Source organism: Acanthochromis polyacanthus, chromosome 9, assembly GCF_021347895.1.
Source record: "Acanthochromis polyacanthus isolate Apoly-LR-REF ecotype Palm Island chromosome 9, KAUST_Apoly_ChrSc, whole genome shotgun sequence".
Classification (NCBI taxonomy): Eukaryota; Metazoa; Chordata; class Actinopteri; family Pomacentridae; genus Acanthochromis; species Acanthochromis polyacanthus.
In genome coordinates, this window is record NC_067121.1 from 26075660 (window position 1) to 26090779 (window position 15120).

General features: G+C 42.1%; 1 protein-coding gene across 2 annotated transcripts in view; it reads left to right on the forward strand.

The window, feature by feature from the left end:
• LOC110951754 (ephrin type-B receptor 1-B) overlaps positions 1-15120 on the forward strand; it is a 162967-nt gene that overhangs the window by 119324 nt on the left and 28523 nt on the right. For both annotated transcript variants that reach the window (XM_022194981.2, XM_022194982.2), the window contains exons 6-8: positions 3949-4073; positions 12188-12350; positions 14761-14869. In XM_022194981.2, the coding sequence (XP_022050673.2) occupies positions 3949-4073; positions 12188-12350; positions 14761-14869 (397 nt within the window). The remainder of the gene's footprint in view (positions 1-3948; positions 4074-12187; positions 12351-14760; positions 14870-15120) is intronic.

Genomic DNA, 15120 nt, shown 5'->3' on the forward strand with positions numbered 1-15120 from the left:
CCCAGACTGCAGTTACTGAGCTCTAGCCCTGTAATCTGTGTGACTCAGGACTCATTGCTGCAGTTTCTGCAATTGAAAGTACAGCTGTGAAAAAGGGCCTTAGCAAAACCTAAGTTTAGGTATTGATTTCCCCTACTTGTTGTAAATGGCATAAAGATCTATTTTGGTGAACTGACATTTTGATTTTTACATAATTTCACATAATTAAATAAGGAAGCACTTAAATCGATCCGTAATGGAGTAAGAAAAAAACGGCTCAGTCACTTTTGACTCCAAATTCTTCTTCATACATATCATTAAATTGGAAGTGATGAATTACACTGATTGCAGTATAAATATTAACAGTATTGAGAGAGAGAGAGAGAGAAACCTAGTCAAACATAGAAACACTTGATGTCTACAAACTACACACAGTAAATAATAATCAGACTAATGCAAATTAAAATGGTGAGAACCGTGTTTGTTGGCTGATACTGCAGAACTCTTTGCAAATCACAGCATATACATTTTTAGCCATAAAATGGATATTGTGCCAATGATTTTTGGTGAATCTGTCGACCCAAAAATGCATAAAATGAAAGAATTACAACATTTATATCTGGTTTACAGTTTGCTGTCCAGTCTGAAAACTTGACTCCTTTTTCTTTTCTCAACTTCATTGCTTCTGTAGTAACTTCGCACTGCCTGATGAGCAAACAGCAGCTGCGATGTCTGATTCAAACATCGTTCTACTCTGAGCGGGTCAGAAAAGTATGAGACATTGCATTTTTTCCCAAACACGCGCTGCCCACTTCACACCGGTGCTGGGAGAATAAATTCAATAACTAAAACTGTTCTGACTTTGGCAGGAAGAAGCTGATGAGAAAATAGGTTTTTCCTGGCCTTTTAAACCCACTTTTTGAAAAAATGTCCACTTTTGTTGCTCCAAAAAAAAAAACTTTATCAGGTAGACTTTCATATGAAACATGCTCTGCTGCACTGGAACTGGTGTGTTTTTATAGTAGCAGTGGTTTGTTCGGGATGAAGACGGGAAATCAGGGCAGTTAGCAAGACCTGTAAAGAAAGCAAAGTACTTTTAACTTGATTATCAAAGATACAAACGGTACATTGGAAGCAAAAGGTCATATTGAACTCAGCAGCTATGAAAATCTCACATATTATACACACATGTATTATATACAAGTTGGAAAAGTTTTGGGCAATGAACAAGACATTAAAATGTCACAGTGAAAATAATAGGCAGAAAGACGACAAAAATGAACTCCGCATTGGTATGTGACATCTTTTCTGCTGGCGAAAATTAGGGTCAAGTTTAGTTCAGTTCCATTCATTTCATTTCAAACTTCTAGTCTCTGTAGATTAAAACACTTTCCCAGCTGATTACATGCTGTTCTGGTTTAGAAGCAAGTCTTATTTTATTTATTTATTTACTTTTAAATTGGCACTTGCTCCTAAAACTCCTTCTAAATTAAATTTCAAGATATGAAACAACACAGACATAAGCGCGCACACACACACACACACACACACACACACACACACACACACACACACACACACACACACACACACACACATACAGATACACAGATTTTTATTACAGTTGATGTCTTCCTTCTGTCCAATAACGCAATCACTGAGCAGCATGTGAAGAGTGAAGAGGAGCAGGGATGATCGAGGGATGACAGTGCAGAGGACAAAAACGACGGAATGAGCAGGAAATTGCCAAGTGTGTGGATTAACTGACAGCCTGTGTGTGCGCATTCAGGTGTACTGGGGCTGAAGGATGGAATAGACTGTGCAGATGGGCCAAAACCATCACAATGCTGCACTGACTTGAATCCAAAGGGTTTCATTTAATGAATGAAGTTCATGCACAGATGGGATCATACTTTAAACTGACAAGAGAATGTCTTTTTATGAGCACAACAGAGCAGATAGATACATAAGGTCCTTGTTTTGTCGCTGATCCACAACTGTAGTCTGCTCGTGCCTGCAAAGTGTCAGTTTTAATGGCTGATTGTGAGCGTACTTTTGCCCTCCCTGCACTGTTTAGTGGTGACTCACGATGACATCACTGTTACTGAAAACGGCAGTGGAGTACATCAAGGGGAGTGTGACAATAAATTATGTGATACAAACTTTCCTCCTCTTTTGCCTGCGATCCTACCTCCTGTCAAACCACATATATCAACAAAGCCTATTTTGTGTAATTTTCATTGTCACTTCCACCTATCTATCTGAAAGCCCCCTGAATAAGAGTAATTTACTCTAATCTATTACAGGTCACACAACATGTGGGCATGCCTGCTGGTTTTATTTATTTACATGTGCACAATCATGATATTACTGCAGCAAAAAGCCCAACTGTGTGTAGTTTTTTTTTAATGCACTTAGAGTAAATTGGTGAATCCAGTTATTTGTGGTGTGTTTTGATGATTTGGTGAGTCAAACAAAATTTTCCACCCTGGTGGACATTGAAGGTTTATTCTCTTCATCTGTCTTAGAGATATCATACCGAATTTTTAAAACTAACAAGTCTTGTTCTGAACAATTGATTATGGCTGGCAAAAATACAAGTCATTGTGAGACTGAGAGTCAAGAATGAAAAGAAAATAAAAGACAGTTTTTTGAGCTTTGAAACTGTATTAAAGATGCCACATTTAGCACTTTTAAATTCTTCCCAGGTATTTTCAAAATTACTAAGCTCATCCGTGGACTAAATTCAACATAAATGACTCCCGGATCCATGCCAGACTCATGGTGGCTGACTATTCTGGTTAAAAGGTAGCCAAAGTCCTAACTAGAGCTGATACTAAGCCCAAACCCACACCCACAACTCTTAGCCAAACCTGGCACATATAATGTGGCCAAAGCCGGCTGATATTTGGTCATGTGGTCCCAGAATATGGCCAAGTGCAGCGCTAATCAGTCTGAATCAGCTGGTTACCTGGGAGCAGATGAAAGAGGCAGTTGTATTGTTGAAATTTGGCCTATGTGATGAGCACTGCTAGTGAGCTCGTTTTAGTGTGTGTGTGTGTGTGAAACCTCGTGAATTACAAGTACCTAGACAGAGTGAGATGTATTGCAAATGTGCACTATTTTCTAAATGTGCACTATAATTTCTGAAAGTAACTCCACTAACAACCGTTAAGTGTCATAAAAGTTATTGGAATATTTGGCAGATAATGATGTGGTTGTCCAATGCTCTAAAAAGTAATTTAAGCGACCTATTGCCACCAATTAATTAAATGCATGGTTGCAAGATAAAAATTCTAATTTAATGATTAAGATTAACCTTTTTTCAACACATAATTTTGATAGGTTAGATAGGCATAATAGTGTTTGTAACTCCATCAGCTTAATATTTTGTGTAATTTAGATTTCAACAACAGCATTTTGTTTTAAAACTATATTAAAGTTCAGATACCTCAATGAAAATAGCTTGATAACTACATTTTTCTTCACCGTGAGGTCCGGATTTCAAGGCCACTCTTCTACTGACTTAACACTGGAGCAATGTATTTTCAAAATTACCACCAACTTAAACAGTGGTGTTTATAATTTGGTTAAAAAAAGTACATATAACCTAAAGAGTCTTTTTAAAATACATGTGCATCCTATCCATCCATTCATTATCTGTCCACCGCTCGATCCTCAATAGGGTCACAGAGGTGTACATACTAGTTGGAACAATTTAAGTGTTATGAGATATCAACTTAAAAACTTGTGCTTCTGCTACCTGAACTCTATGTAGCTTGTTTGTTGAATGCAATTTTAATAGAGGTTGCCACAACTCAAAAAGAGATTGATACAAACTGCTGCGTTTTTGTTTGATTTCTCGAGTGCACATCTGCATCGATACTTTCTAACAAGTTGCACTGCACATACAGTCTAACGGAAACGTACTGATTTTTTTTTTTTTTTGTCACTCTCTGCTTCCTCCAGCTCCCTCAATCGTTCCCATCATGCACCAAATCAGCTCCACCATGAATAGCTTCACACTGTCCTGGCCTCAACCGGAACAGCCCAATGGCATCATCCTCGACTATGAGCTGCGCTACTATGAAAAGGTAAGCTGTGCGTGTGTCTGTGTGAATCTGTTCTATCACATCGTCTGTTACAGTGCATATGCAGCGCGAACTGCATGCAAAGCCCCCCTGAATCTAAGCTGTCCAGGATATCTGTGAGCAGAGTCCCCTGGGTTGATAATATGTTCTTTCACCGTGTTCACTCCATCTCTCCCACTGTTCTTTGGTTTCTTCTGCTGATGAAGTGAATGGGTTGACCTCTGCTCCAGGCCCACTCTGCACAGTGCAGCAACCTGTCCCGCTGTGAAAATGCATTGCGTCTGGAGGGAGTCACATCGACCCGTCTGCTCGCACACAATACGTCTGCTTTATTAAGTCGCCAGCCCTACCCCACAGTGCCTATGCTGCTCCAGTATTGACCTGTAGGCTTTTCCCAAGGCCTTGGACATAATGACACCGAGAGATTGGAGACTCTGGCTTTTTGTTTGGGCCCTTGTTTGTCCTCCTAAAGCTGATCGATAGGTATAGCAAGGTTGGTCATGCACAAGTTTTTCCCCAGTCTTTGTCATCTTAAGCTTAGACTTTTGTTCAACTTGGTGCACCTTCGTTCATGTTTTGCTTTCCAAATAAAAGATAAAAATCAATATAGTTTTATCAATGTTTTTTTTCTCTCTTTCTGTTGAGTTATTTACTTCACACAAGCTCATTTTGGCTAAGGTTCCCGGATCAATATTCACAACACCACCTTAGAATAGTTTTGTCACTTTTAGCGTTTTCCATCAGAGAGAACAGCAATCATGTTTTTAAATGATGTTTGCAGTTGGAATCTCGGTTATCCAGTAATAGCTTGCATTGCTCGTTGCCCCCCATCCCACCCTGCCGGCATTGCACAGGTCATGAAATTGAATCCGATTGCCATGGCCCTGAGAAACCTTATCTGCCAGACAGCTTAGTGTCGTGTAAATAACACTTATACAGCCCCCCATTAGTTCATGAATATCAATGAAACCTAATCCTATTGATGTTTATGTAGCGCATCCTCACACAAATAGATGAGCATGGCGTAATCACAAATTAGTGAATTAACAAGGACATGATTGCTAATTGCACTGGGATAACTCAGGTGACACACAGGTGGGGCTGCACACCGTCCACCACTGTCTTAATGTGCCTACACATCCTCCCACCTGTATATGGAAAGTGTTCCACCATGTGAGCGTGAGTGAGACACACACGGTGAGTCAGGCCGATTGCTTTGTGACACACTGGGCTGCGGAGATGAGATTTCCACTTTACTGGTCCTCTTTTGACACTCGGTTTGAATCTGACATGGCTTTTTATAGGTTCTAAGTGGACTTTCCTTCAGACAGCATTGTTGTACAAAGTGCCATTGCACATGTTATCCAATCAAATACGTTTATCCGTACTGAGGTGTCATGTCTTCTCCTGTTTAAATGTATACAGACATGCATGATGACAAGCTCAGAAAACAATCTGTCAGTCACATACTTTGGCTTGGGTTACTTGCATGCATGTTTAGCTTCCTTGCTTGATGTAGAAAAGCAGGGAATTAAATTGCATGCCATCTAGGTCAGCACTGCCAGCTCTCTATTGATTCCCTGAATGCCTAACAGGTCCAGAAAATGTGGAAGTCTCACACTGCCACAAAGTGATGATGTGGATTTTGAGCTATAAAAAGGGAATTATGGACAAATGTCTCTCACCATGTCTATCACACACTCCTCTGTACAGCAGTATATTTTACCCAGCACTGTGGGTAACTTCTATATACACCTTAATACTTTCTATGGCCTTGCTCTGCACTCCATCTTTTTCATGCATCTCACCGATGCCTGGATTAATCTGAGAGTAGTCACACTGTTATGGTTGCGGAGATGATTGTCTCAGTGTGCCTGCCACAGTCAGCTAGTCCTTAGCACAGTAGAGAGCTGTCTTTCTGCACACTCCATCTCACAGGAAGCCTCCTGTACCCATTTACAATGTCAACTTCTCAAACAGTGTGACATTGTCATACCTAACGAGTAATCCATCAGGGTATTCACAAAGGAAATATCTACTTTTTTCACAAACTTGTCATAATGCTGCAGCTTTGGACACAGGAGTTACTCTTTTGAAATAAGCAATTTTAGGTATTTCTGTCTTATAATTGATGCTACAAATGTTTTCTGGTAGGTTTATCTATATTTGATAGATTATAGTAGAACCGAAATGATAAACAAGTGGACTATTATCGGCTGATATTGGCCTAACACAGATAAACATATAGCACTGGTGTATATCGTGTCATCACATAGTTTGTTCAGCAAAGCTATTGAATATACAATAATTTAACAGGAGGATAGCAGAGGGGAATGCTGTACCTTGAACATTTTCACCCCATTGGACCAAACAGTGGTGCACTGTTCAGTGGACAGACTGGGATAAATCTTGGTGTGCCGATGAACCATCAAAAAAAATCCATAAAGGTTTTACTGACACTGTCTTTTTACCAGCCCTCTCTATCTGCCTTTTATTGGGAGTGCACATCAGGGCATGCTAAATCCATGCTGATTTTGCCAGCCCATTCTGTAGAACACAATGGTCTGGCTGCACCAAACTATCGCTGTGCCGAAGGAGGGGGGGGAAAAAAGCCATAACAATCGGATTTCTTTAAACCAATCACAGTTTTTGTGGACGGGGCCAAATGAAGGATGCGGCTGCACTGCTCCCTCAAAATAGTGAAGAATTAAATCGTTGTGGTGGAACATTTGCATGCAGGGAGGCGAGCACTGTGTTTAAAATGGATGATTCACCACAGAAAACAAGCAGACGTGTTGTAAACTGCGGAACTTAAAGTTTCATCTTCAGTGCGGTAGGTAGCAGCCTTGAACCTGTTGTTTCCTTTGGTGGACTAAACTGTAACAGGCAGATTGCAGAAGGGAAGGAGGATAGCAACTGAGAGTACTGGCCAATGGCAGGCTTGTACTTGCAAACTACAAACACTGAGTCACAGTATGACCTCATTGGCCCAACCCAATTTATTTCTCAGTACACCAATGGGCCACAAGCAAACATACTACAACAACAACAGAAGAAGACATCGCACAGCCTTGAAGTTACTTAGTGTGATATGTAAAATGCAGCCATTAAAAATGACATATTAAAAAGGATCATTAAGGTAATAACTTTCAGAATAAATGGCTATACTACACTTGTGTAAACAATGGCCCAGTAACACACCATAATTAAGCTGTGTGTTTGATAGCTGCTATATCTGCAACTGTAGTACAATGTAAAATATTTCCAGTAATAACATTCCCCAAAGTACATAAATATGTCCAAATCTTCCTTCTACAGAGGCAGTTAAAGCTGCAGTTGCAGGAACAGGGAGTTGGTAATGACTCAAAAAGACTGCATTTTTTGGCAATTTGGCCTGAAACCTGTAGTGAAAGCTGAAGGCAGTTCTCTCAACAGGTTTCACTCCCTCCTTCAACCTACCTTTTTATAGCAGAGTAAGTGGTCCCAGGACCCTGCAAATTGGGAAGCGAGATTAAATGAGTTAAAGGTTTGCAGAGGAGAAAGTGGAATCTCATGCTCTCCTTCTCTCAATTTTTCTCATACCCCTTTTCCTCCGGTTGCCTGAAAATTTGGGGAGGGTGGAAATAACTCAGCATGGAGGAGGTCAGGCCCTCCATTAAGGCTGGAGCAGAGCAGCCACCGGCTCTCGTTACTGATAGCTCTGTTGGTGTCAGAGAGAGGGTGTGTGCTTTCGTGTGCGAGTTCGCTTTAGCGTTTCTGCGCGAGTGTCAGCGGCAGGTCAGGTGTATCCATTCTGGCTGACAGCAGTACTGTCATGCTAACGGCGGAGAGAATTTAAGAGCAAATGGAGGTTTCACGCCACATCAGGATTCGCATCGTACTGACCGTAGCACCATCTGCATCTTTGACAGCCTGAAATCTCCCTTGTACTTTACATACAATTAGCAATTCCTAAGAAGGTGAACCAGGAGGAAGTATTTATTATTCTTTTCTTCTCTACCTGCCTGTCTTCAGAGTCGACCACAACAGATACACACACACACACACACACACACACACACACACACACACACACACACACACACACACACACACACACACACACACACACACACACACACACACACAGATGTTGTACAGACAAGTTCAGATTTTTAATGGAACCCGTGAAAAGCAGGACTTGTACAGCGCTCCCTCAGTCCCCCAGCAAGGGTATTCACATTTTCTCCTTCAGACTCTCTTTTTCTGTCCCTCTTTGTTTGTCTCCCAAACTCGCTCACTAAGGCCTTCTTGTAGGTCTCCAGGTGAATGGAATGCATACAAAGAGTCATCTCAAAAGGAGGTGGCTACAAAGAACAAGAAAAAAACAAACTGAAAGAGCTGAAGCACATAAATTTCCTTTCAAATTTAGTGCAGATAAGACGATTCTTCTCACTCGTCTCTCATTAGTGTTAAACATGCAGTTTTGCAGAATCACAATGAAAGGGAAATGTTTGCTTTTTTTTTTTGTTGTTGCTGTGTGGTCGCATAATTTTGCTTTTGCATTATTTAGTTTCTTTATTTCACAAAATGATTCTGAGAATATAGGGGGCTTTAATATCACATTTCTCACTATTGTATTCCCCTTCAGAAATAATTAGCATTTGCCTTTTAGATTAGAATTCATGAGGTAATGATAATTATTTGCGTTTGTTAATAAAAACCATCTAGTCTCAGAAATTTAAATTGTTAGCATATTACCCCACTCTTCTTTTTTTTTTTTTTTTTACCCCAGGCAATACATTTCCATCAGGAACATTAATGAGATTTTTTTGTATTAATTTTCACTTTACAAACATAATATTAGAATGTTCTCCCACATACACTCCCCTTTTTTCCCCTTTGTGTGTGTGAGTGTGTGTGCCTGTTATTTGCATGTGTGAGCCTGTGAAGAGGACACATGGTATCCCACCATACTTGTCTTTGTGCCAAGTGGCCATGCTGTCCATTTTGGGTGGTTGGCTTTTTTTTTTTTTTTTGAAAAATCGACACACAAACGCCAATCCACACACATGGACACACATCAAGTGAAGTCAAATCAAGTTAGGCTTATTTTAATCTCTCAGTATGACATATAATGTCTCAATGGCCTTTCCAGGCCCACAATAGTTATAGCTTTGACTGAAAAACTCGCATACAAAAAAACCTGGGGAAATACAGAGGGAAAATAGGAGAGAGTGGCAAAGAAGAATTTAAAATCCCCTTGGCAGTTCACTGGCAGCACAGTGGCAATTGGGAGGGAATTGGCAATTACAAAAAAAATGAAATGAAACTTTTAACAGGCAAAAACTAGTTTTGGACAGCTAGCAATAAAATTCTAATTGTTCTATATAGCAACTCTAGCAAATTCAGCCAATTGTATAAAATTAGTCCAATTTAATATGTCCAGATGCATTCAGCATCATTCCTTTATGTGAGTCCAAGTCCAATTGGGCAGGTAGATGGGGTTGGTTATTGAACAGCAAGCTACCTAGACTCACAGAGGATTTATCAAAGCCTGAAGTAAAAGCCAAAAGTGCGCCCTTGCTTTACCATCCATTCGAACATGGGAAGAAACTTGGATCAGTAAGCAATAAGTAATCTTTATTCGTAAAAAGCCAAGTGTATCCCTGTGATTTTATTGAATGCTGCAGAGACCAAACTCCCCACCGTGCTTCCTGTCTGTCACCCCTGGCAATGCATTTGATTGGCTGCTCCACCATCTGCCTTCCCACCTGAAACTCTGTCTTTATTTAGCAAGTTAGGGTGTGGTCCTTCTAATCCCCATTTGACTGGCAGCAGGAGTGGACCTCTCATAGTTGGAAGTCCCTCCTGGCATGGCCTTTTATTGGCTATCCCCTAACCTGCTGGAGTGCCAAATGCCAGCTCATTTTTAAGTGGCAGATGTGTGTGTGCGTGTGTCACATAATCCCCATTTGACATGCCGCATGAAAGGGCCATTCCTAGCTGGTGCTCCCCCAAGGGATGCTCTCCCATTGGCGGTTTGCCATCTGTCTGCTCACCTGTCCTCCATTCACACTCAACAGATGGGGGTGTGGTTTTGAGAAACTCAGGATGACTGATAGAAGAAATAGGCGAGCCCCGACCTCGAGTGGTCCATGTGCGCTCAACCGTGTCTCAGACCAGATGAATAGGTGACTATGGTTCCAGTCTCTCAAGGGGCTTCTTGTGTTCTGCACCTCTTTCAACTGCACAAGCTGCTGCTCCAAAGTCAAGTTTTGTCAGAATTTGTATGCAGCACGCTGGGGGAGTGACAGTTTGTGTGATCTCGCGAACAAAAGGTCTGCGAAATGATTAAACTCTCTAAACCAGTTACATCCAGCATCCCCATTTATAAATATCCCTTTCCTCTCAGAGATAGAATGAAAGCCTGTTCGTGTGATGCTCTCTCCTATCCCGAGCCCAAACATTTGTCTTCATCAAGCCCAGAGTGTCCAATAAGAGTTAATGTGATTGCACACATCATTATGTGGGGGGGCAGATTTCATAGCTGTGTTTACCTCGTCAGCTCAATGACGGAGCAACCGGAATGATTCAATTACACCAATCAGATTGGATAATGATTTCGATGTGGGTTGCTTCTGCCTCGAGTTTCTTATCGCTTCCTGCCATCTTCTTCCACCCTCCTCCTCCCTCCCTCCCTCTCTCTCTCTCTCTCTCTCTTCCCCCCATTGCCTATCTATTTTCTCCACTCTGCACTGTTGTCAACCTGGATTTTTTTGCCCACATTTCCCCATAGCGGTCATGAATTGGAAGGTGTACTTTGGCAGTAAACAATAGTGTGTTTACCAAGCTTGAAAAAAGACCACCTCTATTTACATTGTATTACTGACACAGGGAAATCTGCCCCTTCATTTTCAACTGCCCCCTCCGTCCTTCTCTACAGTTTGTCAGCATTTAGCTATCAGCAGCCTGCAGTGGTGTGTGTAGTGTAGGTGCAGTCTTATTTTCTGGCTGTCATATTCACTCTGGGTTATGGGAAGGTGACAGGCCCAAGTCATTACTGATCCCCCCCCATAGCAGATACCTCCAGCGAGTCCCACTCTGTACTGCAGTAGATTGCCTGACTGACTCTGGAAAGAGAAAGACCATTCAGACTACAGTTTTGCTCAATGGGTGGCAATGCATCCATACACTAGCATGGCCATGAATACATCCAGATATTCATAGTGTATGACCATACAGACACATGCATGTCCACAAGCATAAAAATAAATTCAGGAGAGGATCTAAATAGATTTTCAAATTTATAAAGCAGTGCATATAAAAGGAGGGCAAATGCCTACATAGAATGTTGCAACAAACGACAATTGCACAAAGGCAGTCCTATTAATAAATTTTTAAAAAATGCTTCTGTGGGTCGACTTGGCTAGTTGTCATATTTTAAAAGCAACCCACTTTAGACAACAAAACAGGAGCATGTAATATTCAAACTTCTTGTAGTAATTAAATGACCCCATGAAGCATGTCTGACGAGACAAATATGCAACACTGTTTTATTACTACTCACAAGTAGCTATTGCTCTTCGCAATTTGCAAGAAAAGATTGCATTTAATTACCATATCTTGTAGTACTGTATGAATGGGAGATACTGCAGTGTGCTTGCGTGTGTTTTACTGTGTGTGTGCATTCCACACTGTTGTGTATTTCAGGTTTAAACTGGCTGGTGCCTTATTAAAAACTGGGAGAAAAGCATATTACCACTTTCTGTTTAATTCAGCCCTTACAACATAGACTTTAAGAGAGCTTAACTGCCTTAACAGTTAAGTCCTGTGCTTGTTGTTTATCTACTCTTCTCTTCTATCTACTATTTTCATTTTTCCTGATGATTTTGATCATAAGTGTGCAGCATTTCTTGTTTATCTGGTTTACTACAACTAAAACATAAAAATGTACAACCTTAACTAATTTCCTCCAAATGTCATCCATGTTCCCCAGAGTCTTCAGATCTTCGATGTTTGTTGTGTTACTTTTCGAACTTACACCACCACCACTGGATTCTGTTTTCTTAACTGCGGTGCCATCTTCTCAGTAAGTCATCTCTAACCTTCTCCCTGTGTTCGTTGCTCCTTTTCAGGACCACGCAGAGATTAACTCCACCATCCTGCGGAGCCAAACTAACACAGCTCGTGTGGAGGGCCTGAGGCCGGGTACAGTCTACGTGGTACAGGTGCGGGCGCGGACGGTGGCTGGCTTTGGCAAATACAGCAGCAAGATGTGCTTCCAAACCCTCACAGATGGTAAGGATCGCGGAGCCAGGAGAAACAGCTCTCTCTGCCTCTCCCCCTCCATCCTTCTCTGTCTTGTTTTTTTTTTTCTCTGTCACACATACAAACACACCAGCTCTGCCGCGTCTCTTTGTATTTGGTGTTGCATTATTATTAGTAGGTGAGATAGAGGGGAACCGTAATGTTTGATTGCACTTCTATTTCTACAGCTAAATTAATTTACTTCACGGTCAGGCTTGAGTGTGTGTGGGTGCTTTGAATATGTAGAACGCTGAGTGTCTTTTGTTTGCGCAACTAACTGTGCTTGATCCAAAATGCTTAGCTAATTGGTTTTTCACCCGGCCCTTCTGTTGCCGGAGAGCCGTCCCGGAATGCATAGCTGTGATTAGTAGTTGATGAGATTATTTATTTATTTTTTTGCCATGGGTGCATGGGGTGGTCGGAGAGGGAAGGGGCTGAAGAGGAGCCGTAACACCTGGTGAACTGGCAAGGTTGTGGGACTGTGTTCATTAGTGTGAGTGTGACTAGGTGTGTGTGTGTGTGTGTGTGTGTGTGTGTGTGTGTGCAGAGAGTTGGTGATGCTGGCACTGTATGTCGCATCTTCATATTGGTGCCAGGCAGTAATATTGGTGCTACAACTCGCACTGCGTGATTCAGTCTGGATGGATTAAACATGTGTTACATTGTCAAGATTTGTAATTTCACTGTACCTCGCTGGATCACTGGACTACGACGTGCATGTGGCGGACATAGTGCGTGATCTATAAAAGACAAGGAGTGACACTTCCACATTGTATCACAGGCAATAAAGATAACAATGAATGAGATGGTGATGATCTTGAGGGAGGCGAAAATGGCAGGGCTAATAATGATGATGAAGTGGACCGTCGTGGCCTGTGCAGAGCAGATGTGGTGGCACAGTCATGGCCCCCTTTGCTCTCCCTCATGGTCACAAATTATCTTTCCCTCAAGTACATATGCATATGAGCCCATACTAGCGTGTACGCGCACACGCTTCATGCTCGCTCACACAATCACTGTTTACAGTTCATCTGCTGGCTGGCTGCCATCGCACGACATTCGTCAAAGCAATTAGCAGCAGACACTAGAGGACTGCCAACAATAACACCCGCATCTCCACTTCCTGCTCCTCTACCAGCCCCCCACAGCCCCCTCCCCGTCAAGCCGCTTCATTGCCTCGCGAAGACATCACCTCACCGCCCGGCCTCTGTGTCACTTTTTTCAAAAACATATAATCGCTTTTGTCTTGCTGTCAACACGTTTTCGTACACCTCCGCAAGATGTCCCTTTGCTACCTGTGGACACACGCTCACAAGCAGCAGCAACTTGATTGACAGGCGTGATGAAAAGCACGTGATTGGTCCGTCAGTTGGGTGACTGATGCCACAGTTTTCCAGTTCTCTAATGGGTATGCCCTGAGACCTAACTGATTGTAATAGGAGCCTATTTACCCCTGGAACAGGTAGCTGTGTGATTTCCTGCTGTCATGGAAAGTCACCATTCTCATATGGGCGAAGAGGAGATTTATCGGGGACCTCTCACAGTTAATATACTTCAAAAGAGAACAGGAAGACTGCCTGGAAGCTTGAGCAGCTGGAACGGCATTCACACTGTTTGCTTGAAACGCACTTGATAAATGTGCAAGTTAAAAGAGTGAGCAATTCCTGTCACATTGAGTTTCCTCATATATCGCAGCTTTCACACTGCTCCGAAGATGCATTAGTTCTCCCTTTATCACTTTAATCCAATAGGCCCATTCTACACGGGGGATTGGATTTAGAAGCTGCTGATTTGCCTGCAGCATGCTAAATCGTGCATTGCTTTAACTACAGTGCTTGCTAGTGCCAAAGTCACGGAAAGACAGGCACACAAAAAGATAACTGAGGATTCTGCTGTGTAGCATTTTTAGGCAGGCGTTTAGGCTGTCCTCTGAACTACCATCAGTCAGCCCTGGCTAACATAAAACATGCTTGGGCTGTGTGTGTGTGATTGACAGTGGAAGACTTCCTTTCAGCACCGCAGAAACAACATTCCAAGGTGCATTTTCTTGTCCACTCACTTCTGATAGCTATAGCAACAGAGACCCTCCTCGCTCTTTCTCGCCATCAGTTTTCTGCTCCTCTCTCCCCAGTTCTCTCCTGGTTTATCAAACACAGCCTGTCAGTCAGTCTTGCAAAAGCTCACAGGATTTCAGTCAGCACCTCTCGGCAGACAGATCTATACGTTTTCTTTATCCATCAGTACACCCAGTCCGACCATTCTGTTCTGCCTTCTCCCTCTCCCTATTTCGCCTTCCAAAACACACACTTGCATACACACCTCCAAATAAACGCTGTCATGCTTCTTATGACCTAGCTAAGCTGTGCTCAATGCCTGTCTTTCTTCTCTTTGTGTAATCCAGATGACTTCAAGTCTGAGCTGAGGGAACAGCTCCCTCTGATTGCGGGGTCAGCAGCAGCAGGAGTGGTCTTTATTGTTTCCCTTATCGCCATCTCCATCGTGTGCAGCAGGTAACCATTTTCATTTGTGATACATCCAGAAACTGCTGTAAAGTTAGTCACTTAATTGCGCCATGTGTGTCTGAAAAAAATAATAATTGAGCTACTTTTCCGGCTCCCAATGTTCTCATAAAGAGGAAAGTAGCTATTAATCTTCCCAACTATTGCCAATGTACTTTCACAGGAACCTCACTTAAACCGGCGGGTGGACAGAATAACATGAACACCATTTTATTCAATGCTCTGCATGTTCCTATATATGC